Genomic DNA, 15,328 nt, shown 5'->3' on the forward strand with positions numbered 1-15,328 from the left:
CCCAGGCTACTGTGGGAGGTGAGGAAGGAGATTGCTGAGCCTCTGGCAATGATCTTTGAATCATCAATGGGGACAGGAGAGGTTCTGGAGGATTGGAGGGTTGCAGATGTTGTTTCCTTATTCAAGAAAGGAAGTAGAGATAGTCGAAATTATAGACCAGTGAGTCTTACTTCAGTGGTTGTTAAGTTGATGGAGAAGATACTGAGAGGCAGGATTTATGAACATTTGGAGAGGTATGATTAGGAATAGTCCACATGGCTTTGTTGTGCCTTATGAACCTGATTGAATTTTTTGAGGACATGACATTGATGAAGGAAGAGCAGTAGATGTAGTGTATATGGATTTCAGCAAGGCATTTGATAAGGTACCCCATGCAAAGCTTATTGAGAAAGTAAGGAGACATGAGATCCAAGGGTACATTGCATTGTGGATTTAGAATTGGCTTGCCCACAGAAGGCAAAGAGTGGTTGTAGATAGGTCATATTCTGCATGGAGATCAGTGACCAGTGGTGTACCTCAGGGATTTGTTCTGAGACCCCTACTCGTTGTGATTTTTATAAATGACCTGAATGAGGAAGTGGAGGGATGGGTTAGTAAATTTGCTAATGACACAAAGGTTGGGAGTGTTGTGGATAGTGTGGAGGGCTGTCAGAGGTTACAGCGGGACATTGATAGGATGCAAAACTGGGCTAAGAGCTGGCAGATGGAGTTCAACCCTGATAAATGTGAAGTGGTTCATCTTGGTAGGCCAAATATGATGGCAGAATGTAGTATTAATGGTAAGACTCTGGCAGAAGGATCTTGGGGTCCAAGTCCATAGGGCACTCAAAGCTGCTGTGCTGGTTGACTGTGTGGTTAAGAAGGCATACGGTGCATTGGCCAGGAGGTAATGTTGCAGTTATATAGGAACTTGGTCAGACCCCACTTGGAATACTGTGCTCAGTTCTGACTGCCTCACTACAGGAAGGATGTTGAAACAATAGAAAAGGTGCAGAGGAGATTTACAAGGATGGTGCCTAGATTGGGGAGCATGGCTTATGAGAATAGGTTGAGTGAACTAGGCCCTTTCTCCTTGGAACGATGAAATAAGTTAACTGATAGAGGTGTATAAGATGATGAGAGGCATTGATTGTGTGGATAATCGAGGCTTTTCCCCAGGGCTGAAATGCCTCAGGTTTAAGGTGCTGGGTAGCAGGTACAGAGGAGATGTCATGGGGTAAGTTTTTTTTATATAGAGAGTGGTGAGCGCGTGGAATAGGCTGCCAGCAACGGTGGTGGAGGCGGATAAGATAGGGTCTTTTAAGAGACTTTTGGACAGGTAAATGGAGCCTAGAAGGATAGAGTGCTATGTGTAACCCTAGGTTAACGATATGTTCGGCACAGCTTTGTGGGCCAAAGGGCTTGCATTAAGTATTAAGCTGTAGGTTTCTATAGCGGTGATGGGCCGAAGGGTCGGGGAGAAAGGCGCATGTCACCTTCACCAGCCGGGACTGGCGGGAATTGTGACGTCACAGCCCCTGTGCTGGGCTACGGGAAACCCCTGGCGTTATTGCGTTGGAGACGCCATTGTTGTGTAGGTTGTGTCGGTTTGAAGGTGCTGGGGTTTGTTGTCTCCCTTCCGCTCCCCGCTCCGGGACTCGTGGAGATTGTTCGCCTGCGCCCTTTCACCTGTTGCCGAGTGCAGTCGGTGGTTAAAGTGAGTGAGTGCTGCACTGCGACGATGTACGTGGGAGCACAGGGCCGGCCTTTGGCCCACAGCTGATCCGGGCGCGGCCGTGTCGTCTCCCGTCCCGGGTTCTAGCCCTCTCTACGTGCCCCCATACCCTTGCTGCCGTCTGCCCGCTTGCCCATGGAGCCGGCTGGTGCATGAGGATTCGCCGAGGATTAGGAGCGCGGGGCCCGTCCGCTGCCGTCCGTCCGTGAACCTTCCCGAGAGAGGTGGTGTTCGCTCGGAGCTGGGCTCCTCTCGCCACCCAGTGTCCGCGACAAGTATCTGGAGATCGCCGCTGCAGCACCGTTCCGAGGAGGGTACGCCGAGACGCAGACGTGGACCTTTTTGTGTTAGATTTAAACAAAAACTCTGACCAGACTTGCTGCATTGCGGCTTTGTCAGAAAACAGACAGGAAGGAAAACTGCATTGTTCGGATTATTTATTTGGGAGATACTTCTTTTGGACTACTTGGACGTTTAAACTATACCATTAAATTTTGAGCTCTCTGGTTTATTAGTGAGTAAATCAGCTAGTATATAATTTTTTATGCAATGTGAAGTTAAAAAGGAAGCTGGTTGCTTATTGAGTTCGGGCAAGATTACTACAGATTATTTTTCTTAAACATTACTATACAACAAAGTCTAAATACTTGAGTTTCACATTTGGGAATTAAATTGTGTGTTTTGCGGTGTTAAAAGGGTAATTTATTTTGTGGGTAAGGCTTGTCCCATTCAAAAAAAAATGTCGTGTATACATTACAAATTTTCTTCTAAACTGAACTATGACACGGTCACTTTCGATGGGCTTCACATTTCTTTGAGTGATCTAAAGAAGACAATAATGGCCCGAGAGAAGCTGAAGGCAGCAGACTGCGATTTACAAATCACCAATGCACAGACGAAGGAAGGTAATTGAACTACCGTAACTTTTTACTATTTCAGGATTTTTTCTGTCCTTTTGTTTTATTTCCTCAAACTGTGTTCTGTGGTAGACAAGATGGCGCGTGTTGCTGGACTTGCCTCTTTAGACATTAGCTTACACGTTTGAAGGAGCAGCAGTCCAATGCACAGGAAGCCGAAAGCTTTAAAAATATACTGGATGACATATTTGTCTTACTCCTTTTCAATTTACTTCGCAGCTTTTATTGTTACTCATTGTCTTTTTTTAACATGAAAATGCTTTATTCACGGATTGTCTTTCTGCCTTTGAAGGGTTTTATTTAGAATACTATAGTAAGCTTTTCATTTACCCGAGAAAGAGCTTCATGGAGGTCACAGTCTCTGCACCCTTCTATAACTCATCAGGATGACGGATTTAAATTACAAAAAGCCTAAACAAGGCTTTGAGGCATGCTGGAGTTGTAAAGATGATTTGATTCTAAATGAATAAAGTAGTTTTGAAAACTGGGAAGTACATTTTAGATAAAAGTCATAAGGTACATGTAATTAAATTACACCGGTTTCAAAATTCATAAAGGCTGCTGGTTTTGGTGCTCAAATATTTTAGAGACTGATCTACTTTTATTTTTAATGACTAGTAAGATTAGTTTGTTAAGGTTGAGTTAGAACAATATGTAAAAGCAATAAGGACTTGTTACAGTTAATAATTTTAAAAAAGTTGCGCAACTTAGCCCATTTCTCACTAGCTCTACATGACAATTCTTCGACTCCATATTCTGGCAATGGGTAATCACTATTTGTGCATCTTCCTTCAATATACTACAATCTACCAATGGTTGGGGAGGGGGATACCTCTCAGTGCCCTCCCAATTCTTCCAATTTTCTGATTCTTGACCCCTCTGTTGTTGCTACTATTTTTATGGGATCATCTTAATTTAGAAGATCTCCATTCAGTCTAAGACACTTGCAAATAAGTTCTGTTCTCAATCTATCCAGTTTTTCTGTGTAACTATTCTAGTAATAGCAACAAACAAGTCTCCCCATGCCATCTCTAGAGCAACCACATCTTATTTTACACTCACTAATTTGGTACCTCCTGTTCAGTCTTCTCTTGCAGTAGCCCATCAACTTCAAGATTCAACGTGTGTTCTGAAATGCACTTCAATACACAACTGGTGTAACGTGTGGTTGTTTGAATTAGTGTTACCTTGCTGTCAGCTTGAACTACTCTGGTCATTCTCATACCCCTCATTACGCAAAACATTTTTGCCAACAGAACTACCACTCACTGAATGTGTTTTGTTTTTCACATCATTTTCTGTGAAGTAGAAATATGCATGAAATCCTATGAAACAAGTCATTTCTGAGATACCAAAACACCCTGTCAGACACAAACAATGATTGTATGTTCAAAGTCACTTGGATTACATTTCTTCCCCATTCTGAAGTTTGGTCTACACAACAATTGAAACTCGAGCATTTCTGCATGCTTTTATGCATGGAGTTACTGCCACATGACAGTCTGAGTAGATATTTACGTTCCTAATAAACTGGTCACTGAGTATATATGCTTCTAAAGTCAAAATGCATTATTCTTCCTGTCAATTATGTGACCAATTTTTTTTGTCTGTAAATTTTGTATCAATTTCTCAATTGATAAATCGTTAATCTAAACAGAAAAAATTGAGTCTTGAGCCTTGTGGAATCCCACTGTTAAAGGAGCCTGTCAGCCATGAAAAACATCTTTTCTCTGTCAGTTTGCTACTTCCTTGGATCCCAGGTAGATTTGCTATTTTGATAAACACACGTAATGTAATAAAAATCTTCAGTGAAACCTGCATATACCGCACAAAACAGATTAGTGCTCACCTAATATTCGAAACAAAATTGAATGGTTATTAGAAAATCTTTGCATTCCAGAAGTGGCTGATTATATTGTTCTGCCTTTCTAACTGAAATCATCAGATTCTTTCTCATCAGGATACAAATAGTTGCCCCCCACCCACCAAAAAAAAGTTTTCAACTGGCTTTGTTCATTGCTTTTTAAGCAGTAGTCCTGCAGCTACAGATGATTGAAGCATGATGATCTCGAGTTGTCTGGACGTGCCTATATATCCTTTTTAAGACGCTTGATATTTTTGTCTTATCGATGCTATAATTTGTTCATCTTCCTTAGCCAATAGAGGGGCAATGCCAAACTTTTTTAAAAACAGCTACAGGATCCTCATGTTGAGAAACCATGTTGACACAATGTTAAGACTGATCCATTGGTTCCTAATGGACCTACCCTTCCTTCAATAGCCAGCCTTATTGTGAATGCTCCAGATGTGCATTACTGTCCTTTTTGTTTGTAGCACCAAGTTTATGTTAAACTATTGTTTCCTCAAATATCTCATATTTTTCTGAAGCAGGAAAATATTTGGTATACATTGATTATTATTTCTGAATCTGATCATAACTCCTGCTTTTCACTTGTCTTCATTATTTGGTTAATTACATAATTCATTTCCAAAACTTCATTGCCAACCAAGTAAGAATATTGTCACTGTAGGAGATTCTTTAAAATCCTGATGTCTGTTGAACTCAAACTGATCAGTTGGTCTCTTTTTCCTACTCTGATTAAACACAAGCTTACCATAAACACTGCAATTTGTTCTAATTTGTACAGTGTTCATCTTCCCACCATCTCTAGTTGCCTACATTGATTGCCTCAATATCTCATTTATTAGACTTTAGGTCTGTTTGTGGTTTTGTTCCTTCAAATGAGCAATCCAAATAAGTACTTTATTCTTTTGTGCTGCATCCTTTTTGGTTTCCAACCATATGCAAGCAACTGTACGAAGTGTTGGATGTTCCCCAGATTTCTATCCACTAGCCTTTCACTTCTGTGACATTTTGAAACCTGACCAATCATACCACTTGAGCTAATTTTGTTTCAGGTAGTCAATACTCTCCTGTGAAATGATTTGCACATTTTGTGGTTGCTACATACTACACTACATTGATAGTTACATAAATATAAATTCAATAATCAGGGTTAAGTAAATCAAGATGAATGCTCTATTACATTCTTTTGTATGTGCGGTCTTATCTGTAGTGTTATATTCTGTTCAGGTTAATTGCGCATCTTTGAACTTGGTTTTACGGTTGTATGATTGAAAAATATGCTGTCATTTTGCATTCTGCTGATTGAAAGGCAGACTGACGACATGGTTATTTTATGATTTTTGCATTTTTTTTGGGGCTGTTTGCATCCATATTTACTTGGGAGATGGACTGTCTAGAATTGGCAGAAAAACATGGATTTGTTTGATGTCTTGAGGCAAATTGAAATGGATAGGTCCCTTGGGCTGATAAAGTTCCTCCTTGGGTCTTGTAGGAGGTTACTGCAGAAATTGTAGGGGTGCTGGGAGAGCTACTGTATTTACAACGTCCTTAGCCACAGTTGAGGTGCCAGTGGACTGGAAGATAAATACTGTTCAGTTGTCCAAGAAAGGCTGTAAGATTAATGTGGGAAATTATAGGCTGGTGAGCTTGACAACAATTAAGGGTAAATTACTGGAACATATTCTAAGGGACTGAATATATAAGTAGATAGAGTGATAAGAGATTGTTGCTCCTCTAACTGGAGACCTGTGATTGATGGTGTGCTGCAGGAATTGGCGCTGGGTCTGTTGTGTGTCATCTGTATCAATGATAACAATGACTTTTTATCAATTTCTCTCCCCTGTGCACACCCATTTATTTTTGTCTACCTGATATTATCTTTATATGTGCATTTTCTGCAAGTTTCACACTGAAACCTGCATTGATCTGGTGTATGTGAGCCCCTACCACAATAGTAACGGTTTGTTCGGCTAAATTGGTTTCTGTTTAGACGTTATAATGTTATTCACACTGGTTTTTATTCTCTGCAACTCAATTGTGTGTGTCTATGCCGTTTCCATTGATACAGCTATTTGAAATGTAAGTTGTGCTTCAGTTGGGGGAAGCAGCAGTGGCCATGTCTGTGGCACAGAGTCTGGCCTTGTGGCTCGGAAGGGTAGGGAAGAGTAGAGAAAGGTAGTAGCGATAGGGGACTCTATAGTTAGGGGGTCAGACAGGTGATTCTGTGGATGCAGGAAAGAAACTCCGATGGTATTTTGCCTCCCAGATGCCAGTGTTTGGGATGTTTCAGATCGTGTCCAAGATATCCTGTGGTGGGAAGGAGAACAGCCAGAGGTTGTGGTACATATTGCTGTCAACGACATAGGTAGGAAAAGGGAAGAGGTCCTGAAAAAAGACTACAGGGAGTTAGGAAGGAAGTTGAGAAGCAGGACTGCAAAGGCAGTAATCTTGGGATTACTGCCTGTGCCACACGACAGTGAGAATAGCAGTTGTATGAGGTGGAGGATAAATGTGTGGCTGAGGGATTGGAGCAGGAGGCAGGGATTCAGATTTCTGGATCATTGGAACCTCTTTAGAGGCAGGTGTGACCTGTACAAAAAGGACAGGTACCACTTGACTCCCAGGGGGACCAATATCTTGGTGGGGAGGTTTGCTATGGCTTCTGCAGAGAGTTTAAACTAGAATTGTTGGTGGGTGGGAACTGAACTGAAGAGACTGGGGAAGAGGAGGTTAGCTCACAAATAGAAAAAGCTTGCAGAGAGGGAGGATAGGCAGGTGATAGAGAAGGGACGCGCTCAGACTGAAGGCTTGAGATGTGTCTATTTTAATGCAAGGAGTGTTGTGAACAAAGCGGGTGAGCTTAGAGCATGGATCGGTACTTGGAGGTATGATGTGGTGGCCATTACAGAGACTTGGATGGCTCAGGGACAGGATTGGTTACTTAAAGTGCAGGTTTTAGATGTCTCAGAAAGGACAGGGAGGGAGGCAAAAGAGGAAGAGTGTGGCACTGTTGATCGCAGATAGTGTCACGGCTGCAGAAAAGATGGACTGCCATGGAGGAATTGTCTGGAGTCTCTGTGGGTAGAGGTTAGGAACAGGAAGGGAGTCAATAACTTTACTTTTTTTTAAAGGCTGCCCAATATTGATAGGGAAACAGGTCGTGGAAAGGTGTAATTATAACATTTGTTGTGATGGGAGAATTAAATTTCCCAAATATTAATTGGCATCTCCCTGGAGCAAGGGGTTTAGGTGGGGTGGAGTTTGTTAGGTGTGTTCAGGAAGGTTTCTTGACACAGTATGTAGATAAGCCTACAAGAGGAGAGGCCGTACTTGATCTGGTATTGGGAAGTGAACCTGGTCAAGTGTCAGATCTCTCAGTGGGAGAGCATTTTAGAAATTCTATCTCCTTTACAGTAGCATTGGAGAGGGATAGGAACAGACAAGTTAGAAAAGCGTTTAATTGGAGTAAGGGGAATCAAGCAGGAAATTGGAGGCTTAAATTGGAAACAGATGTTTTCGGGAAAGTACGGAAGAAATGTGGCAAATATTCAGGGGATATTTGTGTAGAGTTCTGTGTAGATACATTCCAGTGAAGGTTATGGCAAGGTACAGGAACTGTGGTGCAAAAAGGCTGTAATAAATCTAGTCAAAAGGAAATCTTACAAAAGGTTCAGACAGCTAGGTAATGTTAGAGATCTAGAAGACTATAAGGCTACTGGGAAGGAGCTTAAGAAGGAAATTAGGAGAGCCAGAAGGGACCATGAGAAGGCTTTGGCGAGCAGAAGAGCAAGAGGATAAGATGTGAAAGAATATTACCTTTCAAATGTGACAGTGGGAAAGTGTGAATGGAACTGGAGGAAATAGCAGAGATACTTAATAAACACTTCAGTATTCACTATGGAAAAGGATCTTAGTGATTGTAGTGATGACTTGCAGCAGACTGAAAAGCTTGAGCATGTAAATATTAAGAAAAAGGATGTGTTGGAGCTTTTGGAGATAAGTTGCCAGGACCGGAGGAGATTGTTGAGCCTCTTGTCGATGATCTTTGTATCATCAATGGGGACGGGGGAGGTTCCGGAAGATTGGAGGGTTGTAGATGTTGTTCCTTTATTCAAGAAAGGGAGTAGAGATAGTCCAGGAAATTGCAGACCAGTGAGTCTTACCTCAGTGGTTGGTAAGTTGGAGAAGATCCTGAGAGGCAGGATTTATGAACATTCGGAGAGGTATAATATGATTAGGAGTAGTCAGCATGGCTTTGTCAAGGGGAAGTCGTGCCTTACAAGCCTGATTGAAATTTTTGAGGATGTGACTAAACAGATTGATGAAGGAAAAGCAGTAGACGTAGTGTATGTGGATTTAAGCAAGGCCTTTAATTCCTATGCAAGATTTATTGAGAAAGTTAGGAGGAATGGGATCCAAAGAGACATTGCTTTGTGGATCCACAACTCGCTTGCCCACAGAAGGCAAAGGGTGGTTGTAGACGGGTCATATTCTGCATGGAGGTTGGTGACCAGTGGAGTGCCTCAGGGATCTATTCTGGGACCCTTACTCTTCGTGATTTTTATAAATGACCTGGATGAAGAAGTGGAGGGATAGGTTAGCAAGTTTGCCGACGACACAAAGGTTGGAGGTGTTGTGGATAGTGTGGAGGGCTGTCAGAGGTTACAGTGGGACATTGATAGGAGTGGCAGATGGGAGTTCTACCCAGATAAGTGTGAAGTGGTTAATTTTGGTTGGTCGAAAATGATGGTAGAATATAGTATTAATGGTAAGACTCAGCAGTGTGGAGGATCAGAGGGATCTTGGGGTCTGAGTCTTTAGGAAGCTCAAAGCAGCTGTGCAGGTTGACTCTGGTTAAGAAGGCGTATGGTGTATTGGCCTTTATCAATGGTGGAAGTGAATTTAGGGACCAGAGGTAATGTTGCAGCTGTATAGGATCCCACTTGGATCAGACCCCACTTGGAGTACTGTGCTAAATTCTGGTCGTCTCACTACAGGAAGGATGTGGAAGCCTCAGAAAGGGTGCAGAGGAGATTTACAAGGATATTGCCTGGATTGGGGAGCATGCCTTATGAGAATAGGTTGAGTGAACTTGGCTTTTCCTCCTTGGAGTGAAGGAGGATGAGAGGTGACCTGATAGAGGTGTACAAGATGAGAGCTATTGATCGTGTGGATAGTCAGAGGCTTTCTCCCAGGGCTGAAATGGTTGCCACAAGAGGGCACAGGCTTAAGGTGCTGGTGGAGAGTAGGTACAGAAGAGATGTCAGGGGTAAGTTTTTTTTCTCTCAGAGTGGTAAATGTGTGGAATGGGCTGCTGGAAACGGTGGTGGATGCAGATACGATAGGGTCTTTTAAGAGGCTTTTAGATAGGTACATGAAGCTTAGTAAAATAGAGGGCCATAGGCAAGCGTAGTACATTTTTCTGGTAGGAACGTGTTCAGCACAACTTTTAGCTGAAGAGCCTGTAGGTTTACTCCTGTAACTGTAGGGTTTTTTTCGATGTTTTTTGAATGCATTCCTGTAAGAAAATCAACAAATATTCTCTCAGTCCTTAATTAAGCCCATTACCTAGTTGACAGTGCTCAGACAACTTTAATACAGCCATTACTCTGAAATGAGCTTACTTTTGAATTCACTTCGGAAACCTAAAGCATTCTGCAATCAAAAATGGTTTTAGTTCTATATATTCATGCATTACTTCCATGATACCAGCAAAGCTCATTTCAGCTGGTTTGGTTGATTGGAAAATTCTAAGCAAACTGTATGCATTTAAATCCAATGCACTCAAAGTTGTTACTTGTTTCTCATTGGCTATTCCATGGGAAAAAAAAGCTGCGCTGCTTTTTTTTAACTTGACCGTTTCTCGCTTATTTTACTCGAACGCTTAGCTGCTGTTCAACAGGTAGGTAGTGGTTTCAGGTTTGATTAAAATTTTCATGTTGCTACTGTTCTGTAACTCTGTAACATTAAATTGAATTAAAAGTGATATAAGGAGCCAGCAGATGCTCATTCACATTTGTCTTTAAGCGTGTGACCTAGTAGCATCATGACATGTTCAATTTACTTACTATATATAGCCCATAAAGAATTATTTAAGCAAAGAGTGCTTAAGCAATGTATTTACGCAAGCAATATTACTCCAGTATTGCTGAAATATTAAATGCTCAATACAAGTAAGTGGGAAGGTAGATGGGTTGGGATGGGAGACAAAATGAGAAGTTGGGAGGTAACAGGTGGAAACGATAAAGGGTTGAAGTAGTAGTAGCTTGATAGTGCAGACTCCCTTTGGGAGAAAGGGATGGAGGAGGGGTACCAGATGAAGGTGAAAGGCAAATGAGAACAGCTAAGAGTGGGAAAGAGAGGAAGGAATGAGTAAGTAATTACCAGAGGTTGATGTTCATACCATCAGGTCAGAGACTACTCAGATGGAATGAGGTGTTGCTGCTCCATCCTGTGAGGCCTTGTCGTGGCTTTAGAGGTAGCCGTGGGCCAAAATGTCAGAATGAGAATGGCCAGTGGAAGTAAAGTTATCGGCAACAAGGATATCCTGCTTGTTATGGACAGGGCATTGTCTTATCATTGCATGATCATTGCCTCTAGTGCATAGGTGTCAAACTCAAGGCCCGCGGGCCATATCCGGCCCGGCGTACAATTATATTTGGCCCGCGAGATCATTTTAGATAGATCTATTATTTTAATTATTAATGGCCCGATGATATGAAGCCTATGATTGTAAGTTAATACCAATCATAAAAATAATGCTTGCTCAGCAGTCTTCTTCATAAGAAACGGAATTTGTGAAATGAACCACTTTGTAGTTATAGCAGTCTGAGACACATGAGAACAGGCTGAAAAAACGGAGGCAAAGAAAGCTGCGTTCGCACTCGCCCGACTGATCCGGCCCGCATGAAGCTGCATTTTGCCCAATCCGGCCCGTGACCTAAAATGAGTTTGACACCCCTGCTCTAGTGCATCATTCTCTGCAACATCTATTTTCAATGGGATCCTATGAATAAATCCATGTTTCCCCCTACCCCAAAACACACATCCCATTTGACACAGGAATCATTCTTTGCGTTTCCCTTGTCCATTCATCCTGCCACCAATCTCCTGTCAGTTATCCCTGCAAGCAGAAGATGGGCCACCACCTCCCTCATCACAATTCAAGGCCCCCAACAGTGTCCAGGCAAGGCAACCCTCCACCTGTGAATCTGTTGGGGTCGTGCTGTTTCAGGTGCAGCCTATCTACGTAATGAGACCTGACATATATAGGGGGATTGCTTTGTCAAAACATGTTTGCTCTGTGCAACAAGCAGGATTTCCTGTGGCCAACCATGTAAATTCACTGCCCCTTCCCATTCCAACATTGGTCCATGGCTGTTTCTGCATGATGAGGCCACTCTCATGACAGTATTTTGTCTGGAAAATCTCCAACCTGATACTTGAACATTGATTTTTCTAACTTCTGATAATTTCTTGCCTTTCCACCTTCCTCTTTTTTTTGCACTTGCCATTCTAACTCCCTTCTTATCCCATTTCTTATTACCTGCTTATCACCTTCCTTGATGCTCTTCCTTCCCTTTCTCCTGTGGTCCAATTTCTTATATTAGGTCATTCCTTCAGCCCTCTAGCTTTTCCACTTACCACTTGCTAGCTTCTCAATTAATCTTAACCTCTCCTGCACCACCCACCTACTTTCCCTCTGAACTGCCTTCACCTATCACTATTCTAGCTTGTACTATTTCCTTCATCCCAACATCTTACTCTGGCAACTTCCCCCTTTCTAGTCCTGATGATCGGTCTCAAACAAAATGTTGACTGTTTGTTCTTCTCCATAGATGCTGCCTGACCCGCTGATTTCCTCCATTAGTTTTTTTTGTCGGGTTTTTGGACTTCAAAGCATAATCTACAAAAACTCTGGTGCAGTCTGGAACCGTTGCCTTTTTGCTGTCAGCTTTTCTGGCTGTAAATTGATGATTCAGAAATGTTACTTTAAAAAAACGTTTTTATTGAAAAAAAGTAACTTCAACCGGGAAGAAAGAATAAATTGAAAAATTATTCAAAGCAAGGAGTTTAACTTTCTGGTTTGCATTCCTTCGAAATGAATTGAAGCCTGGGCACTTACGCATCCTCATTGAGACATTGAATGACTGAGATATAGAAAATAACACTATTTTGGATCTTGGTAGATTATTTTCAGAATAGAAACTAGTGTGTTGACCCCAAGGGTTTAAACGAACAAGCAAATAATAAGACAAAATGACACAAACCTGTGAGTGAGGTTTTCCTACATTGGTAATATAACTGTCTCTCTCTTGTTCTGTGAGTAGTGCTTCTATTTGCTAATCTACTGTATTCCAAGATGTTTTATGCTGATCAACTTTTCATAATCCTGTGTACTAGTTCTAGATTAATCAGCCCTGAAATCAATGGACCTTTATAGTAGAATGCTTTAGGTTTGTATGCAAACTTTTTGTAGTCTCAGGCTTCTAATCAAACAAACCAAAGTACCCAAGTATTTAATACTTATAATCTTCTGTTTTTCATGGTTGTATTGCAACCATCTACCAGATTGTTCCAATAAAGCCAACTGTTTTAATATTTTCCTACCATTGGCCGTAAGTCTCAAGGCACCTTATCCAAATGGAGGAGAACATGAGGACATCCATTTAGTTGGCAAATGAATTGATAAAAAAGTGAATGTGTTAGATATATTTGATACAATTGAAGGGTGTATGACTAAGATTGAATGTTCTTGTTTTTATTTTGACACTTGGATAATAATGGTATGCTAATTGTTCACAGAATATACAGATGATAATACTCTAATACCCAAGAATTCATCTGTCATTATAAAAAGAATTCCGATTGGAGGTGTGAAATCCGCTGGCAAATCATTTGTCATGTAAGTCTGCCATTTTGATTTTAAGTAACTATTAACTATTACATGTTAAAATTCAAACAAATTTGGCAGTAGGGTTCTTTCACAGTTGAATGTATTGATGAATTCTATTTTTGCCGTTTAACTTGCAGTTTACAGATTTTATAAGGGGTGCAACTTTACATCTACATTACCACTTTCAGTTGTGATTTGTGGAAGTAAAAAGAATTGTGAAATAGACACTGCATAGTCTTTAATTTCTTGATCCTTTGTAAGGTTTTTGTGTAATATAGCAAGACATTATCAATTATTTTGATGACAATTTTGACTTGACCAACAGAGTTGGGGTTTGTGTCTGAACTTGAGATGATAAGCCAAAGCCTTCACAAAGATTTGAACCAGAAATGGGGGATAGCTTCTGTGATGTGATAGAAATTACTGAGGTAGTGCTCTTGGGATGAATTGATAATTAAATGCAGAGAGTGTTTCAAAAAAGAGTATTTAGTGACCTGTAGTGGCTAGTCATTTAACTATCATTAAACTTTAATCATTATCAAACAAATAAACTGATCATCTTGCCATTAAAAACTATTTTGTGACCATTATGAAAAATTAGTTGCATTAACCACATTACTCTGATTACATTTCCAAAGTACTTCATTAATTCTAAAGTGAGTAAATACATCAGCGCTTGAGGTATGCTGTTGTAATGAACATAAAATTTTTAGGGAAAATCTGGCATTTAGATGGTTTCAAAACCAAGCAAAAATATGAATGATTCAGTTTCAAATATGTTATGCAAAATTTGGCATTATCTTTAAGATCATTAATAAATTCAGTACATTTAGAGCAAAGCAGAAGCTTGCAGAATGGATGTTTTTTTTTCAAATTAATTGAAAATAAATACAACACTTCATTTTGCTCAGAATGGATTTGATTTCACAGAGACCAAATAACCACCTGAATATGTTGGGAAACTTGAAATCTAGAAAGAGGAACCAAAAGGAATCAATTAAATATAGTAGGAAAGCTAATGGGGCTAAAGGCTAACAAATCTCCAGGTTCTGATGACTAATGTCAAGAAGCCATGGCTTCTTCCCTTTTCCAGTCCTGATTAAGAGTCTCAGCCCAAAATGTCGACTGTTTATTCTTTTCCCAGAGATGTTGCCTAACCTGAGTTTCTCCAGCATTTTGTGTGTTACAATGGATTTCTAATATCTACAAAATACTTTGTTTATAAATAGTATGAGAGTAGTATTGTTAGTCTTTGGAATCTTGGTTACTTAAATGTGGATACTTCTAGGAGTAGTGCTCATTACACATAACGTGTTGCTGGTGAGAAGGTTTGAGAACTTGAATGAAAGAATAATAAGCTGAAGTTTTAGGAAAAATGCAAATGTGTGAGATGGTGTCTTTTTTATAGATCATAGATGAACCTGATGAAGACTGCATGGACCAAAACTAGTTTATTTTACTTAATTTATGACATGTATGTATAGCAGGCAAGGTCAGTAGTTCCTTGAAGAAGATAGTGGTCTAGATCTTACCCAAATCTGAACCAAAATATAGGAGCATCATAAACTAATGAAGGTGCTTCCAATTTTGGGTAAGATTTAGATCAGTAGTAATAACTGAGCATCATTCTCTTTTTGGTTTGGGTGGTGAATGGAAAGAAATCTACATATGGTAATTTATGCATGTACCCATTGTTATAATGGAAGTAACAGATTTGGGAGGCCTCATGAGTTTCAATAACATCCCCCTCATTCATCTTAATTCCAGTGAGTAAAGGCCCAGAGCCATCAAAATAAGGGGCTGAAAACTGCTTTCCAAGTGATGCCTCACCAGTATCTTATTACATCCTTGCTTTTGTATTCTAGATAACATTGCATTTGTCTTTCTCACCACTGACTCAATCTGCAAATTAACCTTTAGGGAATCCTGCACAA

At 40.6% G+C, this 15,328-nt stretch overlaps 1 protein-coding gene across 1 annotated transcript in view; it reads left to right on the plus strand.

Annotated features, from left to right (window-relative positions):
* Positions 1–1,516: 1,516 nt before the first annotated feature.
* rbbp6 (retinoblastoma binding protein 6) overlaps positions 1,517–15,328 on the plus strand; it is a 90,832-nt gene continuing 77,020 nt past the window's right edge. The window contains exons 1-2 of the mRNA XM_059979900.1: positions 1,517–2,619; positions 13,304–13,403. Of these exons, the coding sequence (XP_059835883.1) occupies positions 2,454–2,619; positions 13,304–13,403 (266 nt within the window). The 5' untranslated portion in view covers positions 1,517–2,453. The remainder of the gene's footprint in view (positions 2,620–13,303; positions 13,404–15,328) is intronic.

This window comes from Hypanus sabinus, chromosome 9 (assembly GCF_030144855.1).
Source record: "Hypanus sabinus isolate sHypSab1 chromosome 9, sHypSab1.hap1, whole genome shotgun sequence".
NCBI lineage: Eukaryota > Metazoa > Chordata > Chondrichthyes > Myliobatiformes > Dasyatidae > Hypanus > Hypanus sabinus.